At 48.0% G+C, this 21,477-nt stretch overlaps 1 protein-coding gene across 1 annotated transcript in view; it reads left to right on the top strand.

The window, feature by feature from the left end:
• The window catches only part of SYT7 (synaptotagmin 7), a 79,637-nt gene that overhangs the window by 47,415 nt on the left and 10,745 nt on the right, over positions 1 to 21,477 (top strand). Inside the window, exons 9-12 of the mRNA XM_025206939.1 lie at positions 7,748 to 8,018; positions 8,833 to 9,002; positions 9,548 to 9,662; positions 10,445 to 10,644. Coding sequence (XP_025062724.1) covers positions 7,748 to 8,018; positions 8,833 to 9,002; positions 9,548 to 9,662; positions 10,445 to 10,644 — 756 coding nt within the window. The remainder of the gene's footprint in view (positions 1 to 7,747; positions 8,019 to 8,832; positions 9,003 to 9,547; positions 9,663 to 10,444; positions 10,645 to 21,477) is intronic.

The following is a 21,477-nucleotide window of genomic DNA, read 5'->3' on the forward strand; positions in this document are numbered from 1 at the left end:
TGGCCAGGGCACTGGAGCAGACACTGCAGTCCAGCATGGAGTTGTGCAGCATCTTGTATGAGCCGCAGCCTCCCCAGGATGCTTCACTAAGCTAAATAGCCTGAGTGCAGAGCCACAGAAGAGTAGAAGGTCTGGGAAGCAATACTGCTTTGCCACTGAGCTCTTTCCTTTGTCCCAGAGACCCAGGAGAGAGAAGAGGGGCCAGGCTCTCACCCGGTGCTCACAGGCACTGCTCTGCAAGCCTGAAGATCTGTCTAAGTAACAGACACGGGGTCTGTTCTTTTATCTCACAGCCCAGACTGCTTGGACTCTCCCCTCATCCCTGATGCTGGGCGTGGGTGTGTAGAGACAGATAAAGATCTACTTCTATTTTTAGAATGTTTTATTGAATTTGATTTATTTAGAGTGAATTTGATATTATCACCGTGTCTAGCTCCTGCTGGGAAAGAGGGCAGAGCAGTTATGATGTCTTGTCCTAACTCCAGAGGTAGCAGTTATGACGATCGTTCCCAGTGAGCCCAGCTGACAGGGGGTGCCTGGTCACTGGGCCAGGGAGTCAAGAGCAGCTGAATGCGACTCCACCACATCACTCCCTTGAGTACTGCTGACTAAAGCAACTGGCTTGTCTCACCTATGCTACCCCAATGGGCTGCTCAGTTTGAGCAGAGCCTTGACTTAATTTCTATATTCATTTGATGTAAATAGATCTATTTTCATGCTTCTAGCATAATCTCTTCAAATGACAGGATGCAGGAAGGGGTGACTTACACAAGCCCCCTGGAAGGATCAGAGTAGCTGTGGCTGACACCCCCAAATGGATGCTGCCTTCCCTCGAGCAATGAGCTTTCAGGGCGGGGGGTGGCAGCTGAATGAGTGGCCTTTCACAGTGTCTTCAAAGTGACCCTGGTGGGATGGATGAATTGCCCTCAGAATGACCATGGAGGTAACGAAATGGTTCGTGCCCATAGCATATTTCAAGGAAATCAGTATAATCCTGCAAAAAAAATTCTGATTTTACTAAATTAACATTTTCCATGTTCTACTTCTGAATGCATGTGTCAGGGCATGCTTGGGGGATTTTGAGGGTGGAGGGGAGGGGCAGTTGAAATGGCACCTGAGACTTCAGAGCCATCTCCACACCTACCACAAGATGAGGTGCTGGGCTGTAGCATTGTGGTGACCATGCCTCAAAAAAGAGGAATTGCTTCAAGACCCTGCAGGAATGAATGCCATTTTCCAAAGGGGTCTCTGCCAATGAACAGCGACTGGCATTTGCCTATGACATCTTGTGAGCACCACTGGGGTGCAGAAGTGACAGAGCTGGGATCCATGGCTAATAGAGGCCTGTCCAAGAAGATACACAGCATGCCAACCTTGGATAACATGATCAAATAGGACCATGAAGCCCAAGCTGAGTTAGCTGGATTGCCGGACATGGATTTACAGAGGCACAAATTGGATACTGCCTCAAAGCAGCTGTAGGGCATATGGAGATTCATAACTGAAGGATGTGGAGACAGACAAAGACAGATTCCTTACGATGCCGTCTTCACTCAGCAAGTATTAGATGTGAGAACTGCCCTAATCACCTCCTGCCTTCACCTCCTGGAATCACTGGCCACCTTCACACAACACACACCAGAACTTCCTCCTGCATCGACAAGCACCCATCCCTTACCTGACTGTTGCACAAACACCACTGATCATCCCATATTACCCATCACAGCAACCCACTGTGAATAGTCTCCTGACCCCAGGAAACACCTCCCAGCATCTTTTAACTCCAGCAAATGCCTCTCTTAACCTTCTCTTCCTTCCACTAACTACTGTCCATAATCATCTCTTATGAACCTTGACATGAAAATGTGGGAAATCTTGCCCCACATTCATTTTCAGGCCTTTCAGTATCTCATCTGTCCCCTTTAGAGAGTGCTCTATGCTTCGCTGCCTGAGCATCTTATTGCTTGCTGTCCCTACTCAGCTTTCATCTGTCTAATGCACTGTGTCCAAGTACCCCCACCTTATTAGCAGCTCTGCATATCATAGTCCCTATCCTCTGCCAAGAAGTGTTTGGTCACAGAGTCCGAGATATCTGTAACTGTCTCAGCCTGTCTGTCTCTGTGGATGAGAGGCAGTCTGGGTAGTCAGATCAGTTCTGGGGAAACTGTTCCGCATTGTGACAGACAGGCTGTCAGGACAGATTTGGCTAATTGGAGCTCCCGACCTGAGTGAAGTGAGCACGTGGAGTGGAGCCAAGAGTCGTCTGAGGAGATACCAGTGACAGAGGATGAAGCTGATGCCCTCTGACAGCTGGCTGGACAACAACAAAGCCATAGGCAGAGGATCCAAATGATATTATTTATTTGTCTCAACGTGGCAGGAAGTACAAAGACTTCAGTTCCTCAGTGTTGTGCCAAGGCAGCTCAGTCAGGTATGGTGAGGAAGCTGCCAGAAAGGCTCAGAGTAAGAAGGGCTACATGCTGGCAAGGATATGAGGAGATCAGTAAGGTCCTTGGAGGGAGGAAAGGGGATTGTCGTTCAAGACTTAATCCCCCTCAATCATTACCGATGGCCCTATGGCAGGGGACAGATGTTTCTCTCATCCTGTAGCCAAAACCATTCCATGTTGGGAAGATCCTGTCCCTGAAGAACTGTGCAGCGGTCTTGAAACAGTGAAGGTTACCATTTCCATGTGTGCTTCCATCTCTGCTTCCATCCAGCCACATGGATCTCCAGGAGGGGAAAGCTGGTCCTTTGCATCCCAGAAGCTCCTTTGAGGTGAGGGTTTTGTTCTCTGAAACCTGGGATCCCATTTCCATGACTAGCCATGGACAGGCTAAAGTCATGCACACACCCACTGAGACACCAGAGCTGATGTGAATAATCTTACAGCCAGGCACACATCCCACCACGACCCAAGAACCCAGTCTCTGTGGATCATCACAGGATGGGACACCCCTCTCTGCTAAGCAGCAGCCCATTGAAACATGAGGTCATCGTGATTTTTGTCCAGCCAGATCCCCTGTCCTGGAGCCAGGCATGCACCCACTGAGAGACACATGCCCCACAAAGACCCCAATTCCAGGCAGTAGCTGGGGGGTCTGCATAGGCAGTGAGGTACTTGCTGATGGATAACCCAGAGAAGCTCCTGGACCTTGCTCCAGTAAGAATCTATGAGGTCCTTCTGGTGCTCTTCTCACCTGCTGCTCCTCACGCTCCAGACAATGCCGTGAAGCAATCTGAGAAAATTTCCTGTTGCACTGGATCTAAAGATCCTGTATCGCCTGCTTCCAGAACCTTCCTGAGGTGGGGGACGGGAGGGATGTCCTTGCTGTACCTGCTCACTCCTCATTCCCTTCAGTGACAGAAGGATGGGAAGAAGTTTCTCCTTTGGCCACTTAGGAAAACAACACAGCACAGAGAGCATGCCCATCTCCTCAGCCACACACCCTTCTCAGCACTCAAGAGATTCTCAGTCCAGGTCTCCAGTTCTGCTGGTGGCCAGCAGTTGATCTGCTTTCTCCAGGCTGCATCTGTTCCCCTGAGGTGACTACAGTGAGCAGCATCGCTGCCCAGGAGGGAGCTGGGTGTAGGCCACTTTCCATTTGATATGCATCCCTCTCGCCTCAGGAGGAGCCAAAGGCAACCTTCCTGCAGGCCACAGAGCTGAGGAGAAGCCATCTGGGCCATCCAAGTGACTCAAGCTTCAGCAAATAGAGAGGAGAGAAGGAACTCTTATTATTAATGAAGTGCAAATGCAGGGCAAGGTCAGTATCACCTACAAAGGTTGCCTGGTTCAGTCAGGACAGAAGTTGGAGAAGCCTAAGCAGGGCAAAGTGGTTCATCCTATACACACTTCTTATCTCATTCCCACTGATAACTTCTATCTTGCTTCTGTAATTGTACAGCTGAGGCTGGTCAGGCCCCAGAAGAATTTGTGTATGTTCCATCACTTGGCTTCTTCAAAATCCAGCACCATGAGAAGTCATGAAGGAAAGCGTCTTGTTCCACCAAGGTGCACAGAGGAGATGACTTAGTGGGTCTCTTCCAGCTGTGAGTTCTGTACCATTAAGAATCCTTCCTCAAACATCTCAGACTGGAAATTTCCCTGCTTGGTTTCAGGCTGTGGCTGGGATACCACCACAGACATCTGTGGGATGTTTGGACAAGGAATTTGGGACTTCTGAAGGTTTAGAAATGGGGAAGGATTTCTCACCTTCTGGAGAGGATGTTTGAGCTGATGGTATCCCCTCAGGCCTTTCAGTGTTCAGAACACAGTATAGGCCCCTGACATGCCTATGAAATGCCTCCTGTCCATGTGCAGAAGGGCCCTAAACAGGACACATTCCTGCCAAGTCCTGGCAGGGTGAGCCAGCTGAAACAGTGTCCCAATCTGGGCTGTGAAAATGGTAGCAGGAATAGAGGTTGCTGGCAGAAGATACAAATAATTCAGAGTCCCCTTGGGACTCTCTTGCATGGCACCACTGACCATTCAACTTCTGTTGAACAGAACAAGACTGGACTGGTGTGAGCTCTTAGAGCTCAGTGCAGCTGGAATGCTCTAAAACAGTACTAGTGAGGATATGAGAACTACAACAGTTCTGCAGAACAGGCACATTGAAGTGACTATACTTAAGCAGGCTCTCCTACTGGTGTGGTTAGGACAGCTCAGTTCTTTAGGATGGGAATAGGTAAAAAACCATGGGCTAGAAATTCCAGCTTTGCTCTATTATGTGCTGGCTTCAGCAAGGGTATTAGAGGAACTTTACATTAGTATTTTAAGCCTCTCTCTTGCAGCTCAAGAAAGAGCTATGCATGAGGAAGTGTCAGCACAGAAGAGGGTGTCCACAGTGGAACCAGCCCTGGCACAGGCTGTCTAATTGATATGAGAGGTACCAAGGCAAAGGGTTTCTGAAACCCACCAGGCAGAGCTGGTCAGAATTTTCAAACAAAATGTTTTCCTCCTAATAACATGTCATTAAAGTGGATTTTTTTCATAGGAAAATGTCATTTTCACAGAATTTTTATAAGCTTGTTCCAAACAAAATGAACATATGTTGTTACATTTTGAATGTAAATTTCCATTACTCTTCAGCTTTTCAAAAACAAAATGATATTTGCAATTGACATTTTGGACTCTTTCATCATTTCCTTTTCCCACTCTGCAACTCACTAAACTTCTTCCACCTTTGACAAGCTAGGAGGCAGTAAAACAAAAAAATAAATTCTGATTAATCCACTCACTTAACATTTCTAAAGTGCAAGCAGTTTTGAAAAGTCACAGAGAGGGAACAGGAAAAGATTAAGCAGAAAACAGTTTTAAAAAATCTGGATACTGTTTATTTTATTGATTCTTTCTTGCAAAAGCAAAAAGGACAAAAAGAAGGGAGTAAGTGAAAGAAAAGGGATAAAGCATGGAAAAACAAAATTTTAAAAATGGTAATTTTGGGGGTGTAAGCCCTTTTAAATCTATTGTTGCCCCTTTGCCTTGAGCAGTTAGCCAAAATTGGGGGTCTTTCAGGGTTGTTTCATTAGGATGAGTTATTGGTGACACGGACAGCATATTTTTAGTGCAATCTTGTTCGTTTTCAAAAAAGGGACCCAAAGTTTTCTTTCCCTGAGCACAGTAGAAACAACCCACAGCAGCAGTTTCCATGCTCGGAAACCCCCAGTCCATCACTCCAGCCCTCTCTGGGTCCAAGAAGCTCTGTGTCTCTGCTTCCACTCAAGGACCCCACTCACTACTGTTTCTCCCAGCTTTATCAAAACTCAGTATGCATAACCTGAAGCTGTTATCCTAGTCCCTGCATTTCTTACCGAGGAGACTCATACAACTTAGCTCTCACCTGCCATCTGGCCTAATGCCTGTAACAGTCATCACACAGTCTCCAGCAGTTTTACTACAAAAATAGGGCTGCAGAACTTTTCCTGTTGAGGCTAAAAGTGGTTGCCATATCCATTGACTTGGCTTCTGCATGAGCTACAGAGCTAACTGTACCAGTGAGATCAACCCTGAGGAAAGGGGGTGGTATATGAGCTGTGCCAACTCTGGAGTACCCTCAAGGGCCATCATAAATCACAGACTGTGACTCTGTGTCACAGTTTCTCCCCTTGCTCTGCAGGGTGGTAACTCACCAAAGACCAAGCAAATTACAACAGTGCACGCCAGTTCAGTTGCACTGATGAGGAGAAAGGAGGTCTCCTGGCTCTGCCTATTCCCATGTCCAGAGGGGGAATTAACATGCATGCAGCAATTGGAAAGCAAGGACAAAGACATGAGGAGAGTTACTTATACACAGGGACCCATAATCCAAAGCAAGCCTGGCATATGCAGGACATGTGATGTTCATTATCTGTTCATTGCTTGCACAAGTCCTCAAAACAGAACACCTGGTTTTCATTGCCCAGGATCTGGTGTGAAGGGATGGATCAAACTTAAGGGTATTTTTCCAATAGTTTTGAATTTCAACCTTTCAGATAGTTGTTTGGAAAATATTTAAAGGTAAATATTTTATTTTATTTTATTTTATTTGGGTTTTTTCCAGCAATCGCTAAAGTATATTTTCAAACTTAGGCTGAAGAGAACTATATATTCCTTGGAATATAGCCGTAGAGAAAGAAAGAGAAGTACTCCATCACATGTAAGACTAGCTGGGTGATAATTTCTTTGCCCATGGCAATAGGAATGCTTCAGTGCGACTGTGTTATTCATTATTAATTGCTGCTTCATTATTAGCTGTAGTCAGGGAGAATAAAAAGAGAAGCATGAAAGCTGGAGAGAGCTGGAAGAAATCAGAAGCACTAAATTCAGTGCCTTAAAGAACTGAAGGGGCACAGGATGATTGACCATCCGTTTGTGAGTAGCAGAGGGGAGATAGGGTAGTGACAGGTGATGGGCTGAGGTCTTAGAGGAAGCAATACCCCTGAGTATGAGACAAGTGTGTTTAGGTGAGGCACTTTCTGTCAGCACAAGACCTCCACCAATGGAACAAGAGATTGGAGGTACTGCCACAGTGAAAATGATCCCAAGGGGCAAGAATGGTACACAAAGAAAGATGCTGATTTGGGAGGGAGTGAGACTCAGTAGCCAGCCCCAGTTTTCAGGGGTTTGTGCTGAAGAAGAAGGGTTTGACACAGGGGGCCAGGAAGGGCAGAGAGCCCAGAAGGAGGATGAACCAGGGGCTGGTAATGAGAGGTGGGGAAGTGCTTAATAGCAAGTCAGCCTCACACCAAGCTAACAGGCAGCAGAGGGGCTTGTGGTTGGGTCTGTGTTAGCTTTCAGCCGCACTGCCTGGCTGCCTTCCCCACAACCCCACGGCAGGCAGATCCTGCCCACCCCACCCCTGCAAGAGCTGGAAGTGGCTGTGCAGTGTGCACTGCCTGTCCCTCACCAGAAGCTGTAGTTGTACCAGTGCTGCTAGCTGGAGAGCCTCAATCAGCCCCTAGCAGCTTATACTTTTAGTACTGACAGTCTCCTGTTCAAGCCCAACAGTCAGCAACAGTTACTGCAGCACCTTCACCAAGCATGCTCCTGCATGACACTCACAGCCACTATCTTCAGCCCTGGTTCTTCCCCAACCCTGGGCTGCCTGCCTGCCAGAGAGGCACCCTCACCAATGCCTCAGCGATAGGTAGGTGGTGTGACAGATGGATTTCTTATCTCTGGGTCACTCCAGATCCCTCACTCATACATCCCCAGAGAGGGTGGTGGGCCCATGCTGAAATCTCAGATCTCCCTCCCTGACAGCTCTCCCCAGGCTCTGAGGACGATGAAGGGCATGAAGGTGCCAGCAGGGAGAACCTGGGCCGTATCCAGTTCAGTGTCGGCTACAACTTCCAGGAATCCACCCTCACTGTCAAGATCATAAAGGCTCAGGAGCTGCCGGCCAAGGACTTCAGTGGCACGAGTGACCCTTTTGTCAAGATCTACCTGCTCCCTGACAAAAAGCACAAGCTAGAGACCAAGGTGAAGCGGAAGAACCTGAACCCACACTGGAACGAGACCTTCCTCTTTGAAGGTAGGTGGGAGGTTTGGCAGCCAGGGCACTGGGCTGGCACTCAGGGGACCTGGGTTTAATTCCCAGCTCTGCTAGAGTCCTTCTATGAACATGGGCAGGGCATTTCAGTTGCTGCACACGTCCATTTACAGTCTTTAAAGAAAAGTTAACACTTCCTACTCCAGAGTGGTCAACCCACAGTGTTACCCAGATTACAGGTAATCTTGAAGGTTGGCTACAGATAAAAGAGGCAGAAACAGGTCTACAGCCTGACCTTTTATTTTATCGCACTTTAAAATATAAAAACAGATATCCCGAAGTCCATCTGGCTACCCGTGACAGCACAACATAGATAAGACACATCTATACTGGTTGTGGAGACTCTGCCATGTAGGTCACACTGTCCCTCTGGACAATGGTTAATTTCTGATGATTCACAGAAAACTCACCCCTGCCCTCACAGATTGTCACCATGTACCCACTCAATTGCTCAGTATTTGTAAAAGGCCTGATTTCTTCCTGACCCCAGCTGTTGGCTGGGGTCCTGAAAGAAGAAAGTTGATTATGGTTATTTTAGGTGTTGTATGCAAGAAACTATAGTACTACTGGAAGCCCGAAAATTCCCCAGGAGCTCGTCCTTCTCTGCTCACATAGCTTGAACTGCAGAACACCAGAATAGGCACTGGCAGCACAGACACTTGGCAGCAACGGTTTCCTTAGCATAGTTTCTGTTGGGATCTACAGCCATGTCTGTATCTAGGGGGGCTGAATGTTCTCTGATAGACCTGTCCTATACTGCTAGGATCTTCACCTCTCCCTTTGATTTCTCTGGTAGGCTTTCCATACGAAAAGGTGGTGCAGCGGGTGCTGTATCTCCAGGTGCTGGACTATGATCGCTTCAGTCGTAACGACCCCATTGGGGAAGTGTCTGTTCCTCTCAACAAAATAGACCTGACCCAGATGCAGACATTCTGGAAGGATCTGAAACCCTGCAGTGACGGGAGTGTAAGGCCTTTGCTTTGTATTGAGGGAATGGAGTGCAACACATAGGCTTAGTCCATGTGACTAGGAGCCAGCCTTTATAACAGCAACAGCCTCCAACTAGTGCTTTTGAGGGAGGTTCGTGAGCTCCTGAGCAAGACCTCAGAGGGAACACCAAAAGGGAGTTGGGCATTATCCTAGGCCCACTGCTGTAGGCTGGGATCAGACCCAAGCCTTTGGCCTCTTATGCCAGAGGTCTGTGAACCTGTTCCTATTCCCTTCTTGCCAGCTGTGGATCCTTTCCTCGATTGATATAGACAAGGATCTGTTTCAAGTAATGGTACTGGTTGAGAAAATATCATAGATCCTTCCCATCAGCAACAGATCCTCAGATTCTTACCTGTCAGAGTTTGGAAGCAAAACACATTACAGCCATAGCAATGTTTGGAAGTGGTTTCTTTGTGGATAAGGCCTCCCACATGCACTGGTGTTGAGTAGAGCTATCGAGTATCCTGGAGAGCTGTTCTCTTTGAGCTCTATCAGTTTATAACAACCTTTCTTCTCTGCAGGGAAGCCGAGGAGAACTCCTCCTGTCCCTTTGTTACAACCCTTCTGCTAATTCCATTGTCGTGAATATCATCAAAGCACGGAATCTTAAAGCCATGGACATTGGAGGCACCTCAGGTACTATATCCCAGGCTCTCTGTCTCTGCACAGCTGAGGTTCACTTGTTGGAGGGGGCATTCACTCAGGCCACTGAGGGGCAGGTCTATTGTACCTCCCAGCAGCACCTTTCCTCTCTTCAGGGAGGTAGTTGTCTCTGAATCTCTCTGTCCCTCATCAGGGAGAGAGTCTTCCTTTGCTTTCCCTAGGGAATGCTTATCCCTGAATCCCTTTTTGTTCACATGGAGTGGAGCCCAGGAGTCCCCCTCTGCCATACCAGGGCAGTGAGAATATGCCTACCCCATGGTGCCAGGCAGCTCAGTCTTGTAGCCAACTAAGTAACACCGGCTCCTGCTCGCCTCTTGTCTACCCAGAAATGAGGCAGTAAGGATGCCCTGGCCAGTGCCCTCTGGAATCACACTCAAGTACTCAAGATTTCCAAGTACTCAAGAATGGTGGCTTAAGGTGCTCCCATACCCTCCTCAGTGCTTGTAGGCGAGTGGGTGAGTGAGACTTGTTGCCTCAATGTTGAGACTCTTGAGCTGTCTGCAACTACAGTGCAGACCTACCATGAATATCTCCCCAAACTCCTTGCATATCCCTCATGGATAGGTGCTGTCCCTGAGTCCACTTTCTTCTGCACAGGCAGGAAAAGGCATAAGTCAGGAGCAAGGTTTCCTCCCCTACTCAGGGCCCTGCAGGGCAATAGGCAGGAAACCTGAGGAGCGGCTTTACTTAGAGGCCATAGCACTAGGAGTACTACCCTGACCTAATAGCATTGTGCCCTTTCATCTCCACCCCAGACCCTTACGTGAAGGTGTGGCTGATGCACAAGGACAAAAGGGTGGAAAAGAAGAAGACTGTGGTAATGAAGCGGTGCCTGAACCCCGTCTTCAATGAGTCCTTCATCTTTGACATCCCCACTGAGAGGCTGCGAGAGACAACCATTGTCATCACTGTCATGGACAAGGACAAGCTGAGCCGCAATGATGTCATTGGCAAGGTAGGCCCCCATTGGATATCCCCCAAGGCCACATCCACTGCTCCCCGCACCCCTGTAAGTTTAGGTGGCAGGTCACAGAGGCAAAGGGGAGGGGCTCACAAAGCCCAAAGCTGAGCCTTCATGCATATCCCAGAAAAACACTCAGCGAATATGGAGGGCATGGTTGCCATTTTGGATTCCCACCTCTGAGGAATCAGCAGAGGACTTTAAAATATCATAGATTTTCATGTTGATGTAAAACATCTGTTTCAGCATACGTCATTGCCATAGTTCACGGACAAACAATACTATTGGTTATAGGCTGTAGACACACAGGGTGTGTATACGCATGAATTTATACACGCCTAAACTTAATGCACCTTAGCCTAAGGCGCATGAAGGCGATTTAGGCATGCATCTACACATGGACGCCTTAAGGTGCCTTAATGGGCCTTGCTGGGCACCCCACCCTGATCAGCACCTTGGACAGCTCCCCTCTCCAAGCCCATAGCATCTGAGGACAGCAGGCCAGAGCCAAGCACATGCTGCTGCTGCCAGGACCCACCAAGAGGAAGACGCGGTGGATGCTGTTCTGCAAGGCTCCCTTAGAAATCTGTGCTGGGGCTGTTCAAAATGAGCTCCTCTCCCACCCAAAGTATCTGGCATTGAGGCCAAGCACTTGCCCAGGATGGAGTTGGGTGGAGCAGGAAAAGCCGTGCCGGGCACTGGGGGTAGACACAGTCCCAGCCCCCGTGCTGTTCTGGGTGGGAGCCGCAGCTTGGACTTCTCAGGGCTCCTGAATCCCGGGCGGGCAGTGAGCAGTCCCGCTGCTGCAGGGCTGCATTGCCTGGCCAGCAAATCCATCCTGAGGGAGAAGCGTTGGGGAGCTGCTAGCAAAGGCCCTGCCCATGCTGCATTGCCCCCTTCCCCTGCAGGGGACTTGAAGGGGGGGCCTTTCCCTTAGGCTTGGACAGGAGCCCTCGCACCTCCTGCCCTCACTGCCAACTTACCACACACCAACCAGGACAGCTGCTGCTAGACCTCCCACTCCAGCATCTGTGCCTTGCAGAACAGAACCCACCACATCTTCTTTTTGGCAGCACCTGCTGGCAGCAGGCTCAGCTCTGCCTCACTCAGTCACATAGCGTTAAGGTGCCTTAAGGTGTTTACAAGCGGGTTAAGTCTCCTTAACTAATTATGCTTAAATTTGATGCCTGCTTTATGCAGGCATTAAATTTAGGCACAATTAACCTAAAATCACCATTTTTATGGTGCATTAAGGATGCACGCGTGTAGATTCATTCCCTTAATGTGCCTTAAAAATGGCTAATGCACCTTAAATCACCACATGTAGATGCACACACATTGTCAGGTTTATGGGGACCCACCACTACCCTCATGTGTATGCACTGCCCACTGGGCAAAAGCCCTCAGGATACATCATTAGTGGAAGCTCTATATTTAGGTGATACACATGAGCCTAGGCCATGGTCAAACACAGTAAACTTCTGTCTTCCACACATAGCATTGGGTCAGACCGTAAGGAGAGTGAATCCCCCCACTTCATCAGCATAGATGTTAGGTATATTCAGTGGGCCCCTGAGTGGCTGTACTGAGGGGGCCCTGCAGGGGGGTCCAGTTCTGGGTCCACTACTTGCACTGTTTTCATTTAACACCTTGGAATGTGGAGCAAGGATATACCAAATAACCACATTCAGTGCAGAGATGGGCACAGTGATACTGAACCATAGCATGAACCCCTACTCCACTGTGCCACACTGGGTTGTCAGCACTCCAGAGAGAAACTGTCACACACAGAAGTGCTCCTGAATTCACTCTCAGGGTTTTGCCAAGAGTTTGCAGCCAAAGTTCAGCCTTGACAGTGCAAAAAAAAGCTGATAGGCAGAGTAGGGGACTGAAGTCATGCACAAAGTAGTATAAAAGGAAAGGTGAGAGACTTGCGGACAGAGGGCAGTGAGAAGAGATGGTAGTGGAATGCCTGTCATGATGCAGACAAGGAGGTAGGGTCAAAAAGGATTGGATTTTCAGGCTCTCAATGGCACGCCTGCAGAAATGCATGTGCATATGACCTGTGTGCACAGTGAACCACAACAGCATGAACTGACATGGTGACATGGCAAACCCTTTCTCTGCACATGGATGCTGAGTTTTGTACTCAGAATTGTAGAGTGCACAGACAGACTCAAATTAGCCTGGCAGTGCCAATTGTGCCTGTAGCTTTCTGAGAATCATTCCCCCACATGGCATTAAGGAACTGGGTTGTATGATCAGGAAGGGCCAGGGCAAACAGGCAAGAAAATTATTTCCTCCCTGCCTTTAATGCCACATAGAAATATCAGACTGGAGGGGACCTCCTGTGTCATGGAGTCTACTCCTTACTACTCTAGGCAACCATGTCCTATAATGCCTTTCATCAACTGATCAAGCTCCTTCTTTTTTATTAGGAGGCATTCTGCTGGCTAGAAACCTCCTTCTTTTTCCCATGGCCAGTTATTAATAAAACATGATGCTGATAAGCCCATTGCCAAACTAGTATTGATTCCTCTAAACCTGGGGCCTCCCTGCAGGTACTCACAGCATCCTCCAGACACATCTACTGAGAGCCTATCAAGACCTTGTCTCTTTTTGTGTCTGTGCAGATACTTTCTCTGCCTAAGCCAATGACTTCTTCACTTTACCCTTTTGGAACCCCTGGCAGCTCACAGCTCAGGTCTTTCCATCTTTATTGCCTTTTCTGTCATCCTCTCCCCTCCCATTTGTTTGCTACAGCTGGTCTCATCGTTGTTGGTGAATCTGAAGATTAATTTCACCTTCCTCTAGGCTGCCAATGAAAAGAAATCCATGGGAGTCCTAAATGTGACTCCTAAGGCCCTTTCCCTTTCCCTTGACCAAAAGTCTCCCCATTAATTTTCTGCTCCCTGAGGTGCTGCATAACACAAGCAAAGCCAATCTGAGCATCCTAGATGCTATCAGAAAAAAGATGCTCGCGCTCTTGATGCAGTGCACCACCAGTAATGTCTCTCCACGTCCTCCCTGCACTACACTGGCTTTAAGCTGAGAGCATCACCTCAGGGAATGGAGCTCCACCAAACCACTGATGCTGGAGCCCCTGAGTGATGTAGCACCAGGCAAAGGAGAAAGTGTCTGTGCATTTATTAGAAGGGACATTAATGCCAACCATGTCTCAAGAGTGTGACAGAAGAGGCAGGCAGTGTTTTAAATATTAATAACAGCATCTTGAATCTAACCCCTTGGCATACGGAGGAGTCACCCACGGAGAGGGCATGATGTGCTAATGACGGAGTTGTGGGGGATGAAAACTCATCAACAAGACTGTGTCTACACTGCCAGGCTACTTGATGCTCTCCCAGTGATCAGACCAGGAAGTGACTAATGCCTGAGCTGAGATCTCCCTTTCTTTATAGAGAGCTCTGGGCAGCAGAAGTCCTGGAATAAGGTCAAACTTACAGAAATTGGGTGGTTGATGTAGTGTAAGAAAGAGAATAAACTGCGATTGAAGAGTACTTCAGGGAACACAAGAGAGGGAGCCAAGTTCAGGATACAGGATCAGCATTTCAGCTCAGTTCATAAAAGCTGATACATTCAGCTAGTGAGATGAAGGCAAGACCATCTTCAGATGGTGCCATAGAATTTGACGGTACAGTATGTAGTACCACCCTCTGCCCACACAGCAGAGGCTGACCAGAGATTTCCAGTCTGTAAATAAAGCACTCCTGACATGAACAAGGTGGGGGTTTGGTGCTGTGCCTTAGGCTTTGGATGGGAATTTAGTATGCAGCTCACTCTGCTCTTGAAGCTCCTTCCACTCTACAACCGTGCTTTCCAGAATCTGGGCCCCACATGTCCCATTCGACACCAGTCAAGATTTTCCTGGCAGAGAAGCCTCTGCTTGCTTTGTATAGATTTGGGAACAGTTGCCTTTAAAGATGACAGCTTAACTGCACTGCAACTGGCGAGTCTTACCACTGCCAGGAGGTCCAGAAGGAACATTGTCAGGCAAGGATTTTGTTTCCAGGTAGCAGCACAAAGCCAAACTACCACACTGGGCAGCTCTTCAGCAAGCCGACCCCCAATAATAAAGACCATGTAGTGGAGCTTAGGGCAGTGAGCATTTCTGAGGTCTCATACACTGAATAAGAGGAGTCTGAGTGTCTCCCATTTGCAGTGTTCATGTGAGTTTGGTGCTGAGGAGAGGCACCAATCACCAGACTCAGAGCCTGACTTCTTCAGTTCATCAACAGGTTGAACACAGGAAGAGCAAGATCCATCCCACTGTCCCTCATCATCACTCAGCTCCATCTTTGGGGAAGGCAAGCTGGGGGGAAACTGGGACTTAGAAAGATTTCCTGGAGGGATGACTGGGAGTTCATGGTCCATGCCCCCCACTCAGATCTCAGCCTAGGGTAGACATTCATCCAGTTTTATAGAGGACAGCCCAGTTTTCTTCTACTCTGTACTCTGTCCTCTGTCCTGCTGATACAAAACTGGATGCCTTTATGTCCTCTATTTTCCTCCACAAACTTCCACCAGTCTGTCCTCTGTCCTATTGATACAAAACCAGACACCTTTATGTCAGAGTAGCAGAAAACCAGTCTGTCCTTTATAAAACCGGACGAATGGTCACCCTATCTCAGCCTCTCTTCTGAGACTGCCATTAGGGTGTTGTGGATATCTGTTCTCTAGGAGGAAGCTGAGACCCCTGAATTCATTTCTCCCAAACCAGATGACAGCTGTCAAAGGGGAATAACTTTCACCACCAGCCTGGTGTAAATTCAAGCCAAAATACCCAAATACAGAGCCCTCCAGATGACTTTATTAATGTAAACAAAGTTCATCAGCCAGTGTCAAAGCCAGCTGAAAAGCTGTGTTTGCTGCAGAGCGTGCCCCAGAGCACTGAAACCATAGCAGCTTGGTTCCCTTGCCTTTCCAGCAGCTTCCCACTCCTCCCAACACCCTGTGACAGATTGAGAGTCCATCCCAAAACCTGTGTGACCTTCCAGTATGCCTCCGTGGTTCTGAAACTGCTGCAGGATGGCAGCGCAGATTCTGCTCAGAGAACTACCAAGTTACAGCCAATCCTAGCACAAACCCAACATTAAAAAGCCACCTGAATTCCAGGAAAGTTAGGAGCAGACACTCAACTTTTCAGCCAGCCCTGCTTCTATGTCAACCCCTCACATCAGCTTCTGACTTGAGATGACCCAAAAATCACTATTCCAGCTAGCCAGTGAGACAGCAAGGGGGAGAGGCACATACAGTATCTAATTTTTCTCTTTCTCTCCCTCTCTCTCTGTCTGCCTAAGCATTTCAGCTATGCACATCACTCTGGTGTACCTGCTCTAGGGTGAACTTGAATCTAATGAAGTCTATTTATAGCAAGGTAAAATGAAAGTCCCAGATAATTTCAATGGTCTGCAGTTCCAGGTAGAGGGAAATCTCTGCCTACTATGAAGCTGTTCTGGGGAAGGGGGAAATTATTTTACTCTGTGAGGAAATCATCTGGCAGCCTTTATTCAGGTAACTAGTTCCATTGCCTTTGACTGTGCAGCTCATGTGAGTAACGGCGGCAGGCCCAACCCCAGGAAGAGCATCCTACTGGGCACATCATGCCTTCGGATCGTACCTCAAACACTTAAGAGTATGTTTGCTCCTAGGCTGAGCTGCCCTCAGCCCAAACCCCTGAATTAGCTGACAGGCTTAGTCTAGACACTCAGCAGGTGTAAATTGGCCAAGCTCCATTGACTTCAGTGAAACAATGCCACTTTAAGCCACCTGGGGATCTGGCCTTGCTGACTCTAATGAAGTGATGCTGACTGTGGCTCTGGCCCATTGACTCCAATGGCACAGCACTGATTTGCTCCAGCTGGGGATCTGGCTTTTTATTTGTAAAGAAAAAATTACATTCTGTACTTAAAAAAAAATAAATCATCTGGCCCAAAACCTGAGTTACATTAAATATATTTAACTCCCCTCCTAATGATGATAAATTGACACAGCAGTCTCACTATTATTATTGCATGCCGCAGGGATTCAATTATCCCCCAATGCAGAGTTGTAGTAAAATAAACACATCAATTAAATTAACAATGTAACGTGAGTGAAGCATTACGAGGCTGTGAATTTAAGCACAGGAAAGTCATTGATGAGAAGGTGGCTGGCAGCCACCCAAGCTCGAACTCAGGAGATGAGGGGTTGGCTCTTGGCTCTGCCACTGGCACACCTGAGAACTGGGGTCAAGAGTCCAGTCTTTCTCCTGCCCATTGTCTGTTTGGACTGTAAAGTCTTGGGGCAGGGCCTCTCTCTCACTGTGAGTGTGCAGAGTAAGACCTGATATCCTGGACCAAGGACTGGAGACTGTAGTTGGCAACTGTGATCCTCTGGTGTGACAGGACTGCACACAATGAGAATACATCCCACCTGTGTGGGAAACAGGACTTTCTTAGGGGTTGATCCCAGGCTGTGGAATTAATTCCCTCGGGAGCCAAAGCTCCTCACAAACCTCACGCCTTTCTTCCCTGGCTATGAGGTATATTCCTTTGACCTGCCCCCTCTAGCATAAATACAGAGCAACAGGTGAGTTGGAAACAAACTGACAAGCCCTAAGACCCTACCCAAACAAGACACTCCACTGGACCACACTTCTCCTTCAGAGAAATGATAACAGTGTACAACATGTGGCAGGCATATAATCTAGTAGTTTAATGTGCTCTTGGAATATAGTCTAGTAGTTTAATGTGCTCTTGGAAGGCACTCACGGACTGTGGTAATGAGCATCCTATAACCCCTAGAATAGAATAAAATAGAATAGAATAGGCGGGAGCCCTGCTCTTGTTTGCTGCATCTGGGCACTACACAAGCCAAAGTTCAGAGCCCTTACTGTGTCTCCATTTATATGCAGCCCAGTTACCATCCATGAGATTATATATGCATAACCAAGGACAAAATTTGGCCCAAGACTTGCAGCCACATTGACTCAGTTGCTCTGCTAATCTGTACGCCTACCAGATAGAATTTCCTAGAGCAGGGGTAGGCAACTCCTGGCACATGTGCTAGAGCATGAAATGTGGAAGCATTTTGCATGGCACACGTGCCTCAGGACAATTGACAGAAGAGCCACGAGGGGTCCAATCCTTGTTGTGGCAGTGCAGCCTCGATGCCTTGCCCACTGTCCGCCTCAAGGCATACGTGCAGCCACTGCCAGCAACAAGCCAAGCCAGGGCTCCATGGACCCTGGTGCAGCTGCTTGCAGCCTTCCCATTGCCTGTTGTGAGCAGCTTGGGCTCTGTGGGCTTTAGGGACCTGCCTAGATCCCAAGCCAGATGTGGCAGGCAGTCAGGAGGCCCTGGGAAGCCCTGACCCTGGTCTACAGAGCCCAGGCCCAGCTTGTTGCTGGCAGCAGGTACACATGCACCACAGAGCAGATAGCAGGAAGGGGCCGCAGCTGCACTGCCACAATGGGGATTGGGCCCCTGCAGCTCCCCGCTGTCCACCCCTGGCATGCCAACATCTTACAAGTTGAGGATGCTTTTGGCACTCTGCCCAAACACATTACTGACCCCTGTTCTAGAGCACCTCTGTAATGTAAGGAGCTATTTAACCAACCAGATGTAGATCACAGGAGCACAACACTGGAAAGGAACTCCTGGGATCCATACCCCACTAGTACAGGTACAAGTCCATAAACTGAGAGCTCCATTTTCAAAGTACCAAGGATTAGTGCACCTGCTATTGCGATCGGGTGACTGTTTCAGGGCCTTGCTGCTATAATGGTTTGGAACTTTCTTCTAATTTCCAGCCTAAGTTTAAATACTAGGGACACAGAAGTATTATTTGTGCTGAAGGACAATGCACAGTTTATACCCAGTTGTTCTGGGCCAGCATTGTCCTTCAGCACAAATACCATTTCTCTGTCCCTAGTGTTTAATCCCAATATATATATGGACTGTAGTCCTATCCCCTGCTCATTTTGCTAGGCTAAACAAGACGAGCTTTTTCATTGGTCATAAAATAGGTTTTCCAGTCCCCTGACCATCCTAAATAGCCCTCCCACACCTCTGTTCCGGCTTGATTTCATCTGTCTTGAACACAGGACAACAGGATTGTATGCAGTGTCCCAGCAGAGATCTCACGAGGTTCTTGCCCCTGCCTCCACTGGAAATCCCTCCACCTGATTCACCCTAGGAAAACATTTGCCTTTTTTGGTGACCAGATCACCATAGTGGCTCATAATCATCCTGTGATTGATGGATACACCTAGTTCTTTCTTTTTGCTGTCATTTCCAACCAATGAGCCCCTGTTTATTGCAAAAATGCATGTTATTAGTCAGTAAGTGTATGACTTTCATTTTCTGCTATTGAATTTCATCCTATTTCTATTATTCCAGTCTTCAAGTCATCCGGTTATTTCTGTACAATATCCCAATCCTCCTCTGTACTGATGATGACTCTTAGCTTTGTGTCATCAGTTAACAAAGTGATTTTCAACCAGGGTGCCACAGTACCCTGGGGTGCCTTGAGATCCTTTCAAGGGTGCTGCAGGGCACCACACAATGTTAGTACTGTTAGGTGCGCAAGTATGATTCACAAGATAACCCCAGAGATTTCAAATAGGAATCTATAGCGTTAAAACCATTCTGACCTATTGTGGTCTTTCTGAGAGCTCTTTGCAACAAAAGAATTGCTCTATTATTTTTCTGTAATCAAAAAAATGAGCAAAAGCTAAGAGCTGCCATTTTCTGAGGGGTGCCTTGAGTCTAACAGGGGTGCCTCAAGGCTAAAAAGGTTTAGAACCACCACACTAGTATCATCAGTACCCCTCTACTTTTTGTGCCAGGACCATTAAAATCATGCAAGTCTCTCCCTACCTGAAGCTGCTTCATGGCCTTGCATCAAGTGTCTCTTTGCTTGTAAGGTCAACCAGAACCAAATTTGCAGATGCAGCCCAAGTCAGCAAACCCAGGTGGCCGGAACCCAGCTACAAATGCAGAGAAGAGGGCAGTGATGGACAGGAATAAAACCTGTCTACACAGGGGAGGACATGACCTGTCTCCCAAAGTAAAGTTCTCACCCTTGTGCCTCATTCAGGCCCCTTGTTGGGCACAGGAGGGGCCTTTCCTTGTCCTGGGGAGTGTTTGGCACTAGGGAGAAACGAGCTCAGTCAGAGACACTGTCCTGCTCAATTTCACTAGCTTCACAGCCCCTCCTTGTTCCTGCTGTCAAGCCTGTGGGTGGTCAAGCCCGCTAGGAGAGCAGCATTTTCCTCCCCAATTCAACTACATTTCCCTTTCGGCCTTGAGTCACATCTCCCACTGGGAGAGACCGCGGGGCCTGCAGGCTGGCAGCTCCAAACCTTCCAAGTCCATTACATTTTGCACTCATTGATTTGACATTACTAGGCTCCATGTTGCCTCTCAAGAATTCCACCGCAAGAGGGCTGGCTCCAAAACTGAGGCACCGAACTCAGGGCTAGGGCAGACTCCAGGCACCTAAAAACAAAGCTGTGGCCCAGAACACCCTTGCTCAGTGGCTGCCTGACCTTGACAGCACTTATAACTCGTGGCATCTCCCCGATTTGGTCAGAAAGTTCAGTGGCAGCTCTGTGTAGGCACAGGGCCCATGGGGGGCCAGTTTCCTCACAAGCAAATAGTTGTAGCTGCTTTGTTTTTAAAACACAGCTGCCAGAGGAGGTGGTAGCATGGACCTTTTCTTTATAATAGTATAGTGGTTAGAGCACTCACTCAGTGAGTGTTTAAATCTTACCGCAGCCTGAGGGGATTTTAACCCATATCTCTTCCCACCACCTGCCCCACTGGAGAGTGCTATAACCACCTACCTATTAGCTAGGCAGGATGGGATACCCTCCACCTCTCTGAATGAAAATGGGCCACTCGGTAGCCCAACAACTAAAAGGCAGTCAGCCAGGAAGAGCAAAAAGAGGGAGCCTGGTTTGGTAACCTAGTGATTAAGGCACTTTGCATGAAAGGGATTCTTGGATTCTGGTCCCTGTTTGCAGGACTATTTTTGTTCTTTATCCAATGACTTTTAAATGTAAAATTCATAAACAGAGAGAGAGAATGATTCCATAGCTAAGGAGAGGAAATGTATGATACAGTGTATGGGTGGCTAGAGAGATATGCACCTAGGGCAGGGGTGGGCAAAATGTGGCCCCTGGGCTGGATGCGGCCCGCCAGGCCGTTATGTCCAGCCCATGAGGCCCCTAAAGTATTTAGAAAATTAATATTTATCTGCCCCTGGCTGCCTGTCATGTGGCCCTTGATGGCTTGCCAACTCAGTAAGTGGCCCTCCGCCCGAAATAATTGCCCGCCCCTGACCTAGATTAAAGCCTGGGATATTTCACCTCCAGAAGAAATTTGCTGAGAAAGTTACAAGGAACAGAGCAAAGAACTTTTAAGAAACTTGGAAAGGGAAAATTGCCACATTAGTTACAGGCAAACACAGCCTGAGGTTGAGAATAGATTGTCCTCCACCACCTCAGCAGGCGCTCTGCTGCTGGCAACATGCTAATAACTTTTGATTGAATAATTACCTGTATTGTGCAACCTTAGATCGAGCTGTGAAATGATGTTAGTTTGAGTGACAGTTTCCAGGCTCCGTTAGTGCCTCTGTGACACATGTTTCAGCTGTCAGCTTGCGAGAGGGTTGACACACACTTTTTCTGTATTGCTGTATAGAAAGCTAGACGCTAAAAATAACCCACCCCTGCATGGACAAGTTCGCACTTGCTTGCGTTGCCTTGTAGCTATTTCTGACACCTCCAGTGAATTTGTTAGCAGAGGCAGAATGAAGGACGCC

The sequence above is a fragment of the Alligator sinensis genome, unplaced genomic scaffold (assembly GCF_000455745.1).
Source record: "Alligator sinensis unplaced genomic scaffold, ASM45574v1 scaffold437_1, whole genome shotgun sequence".
In the NCBI taxonomy this organism is placed as follows: Eukaryota; Metazoa; Chordata; order Crocodylia; family Alligatoridae; genus Alligator; species Alligator sinensis.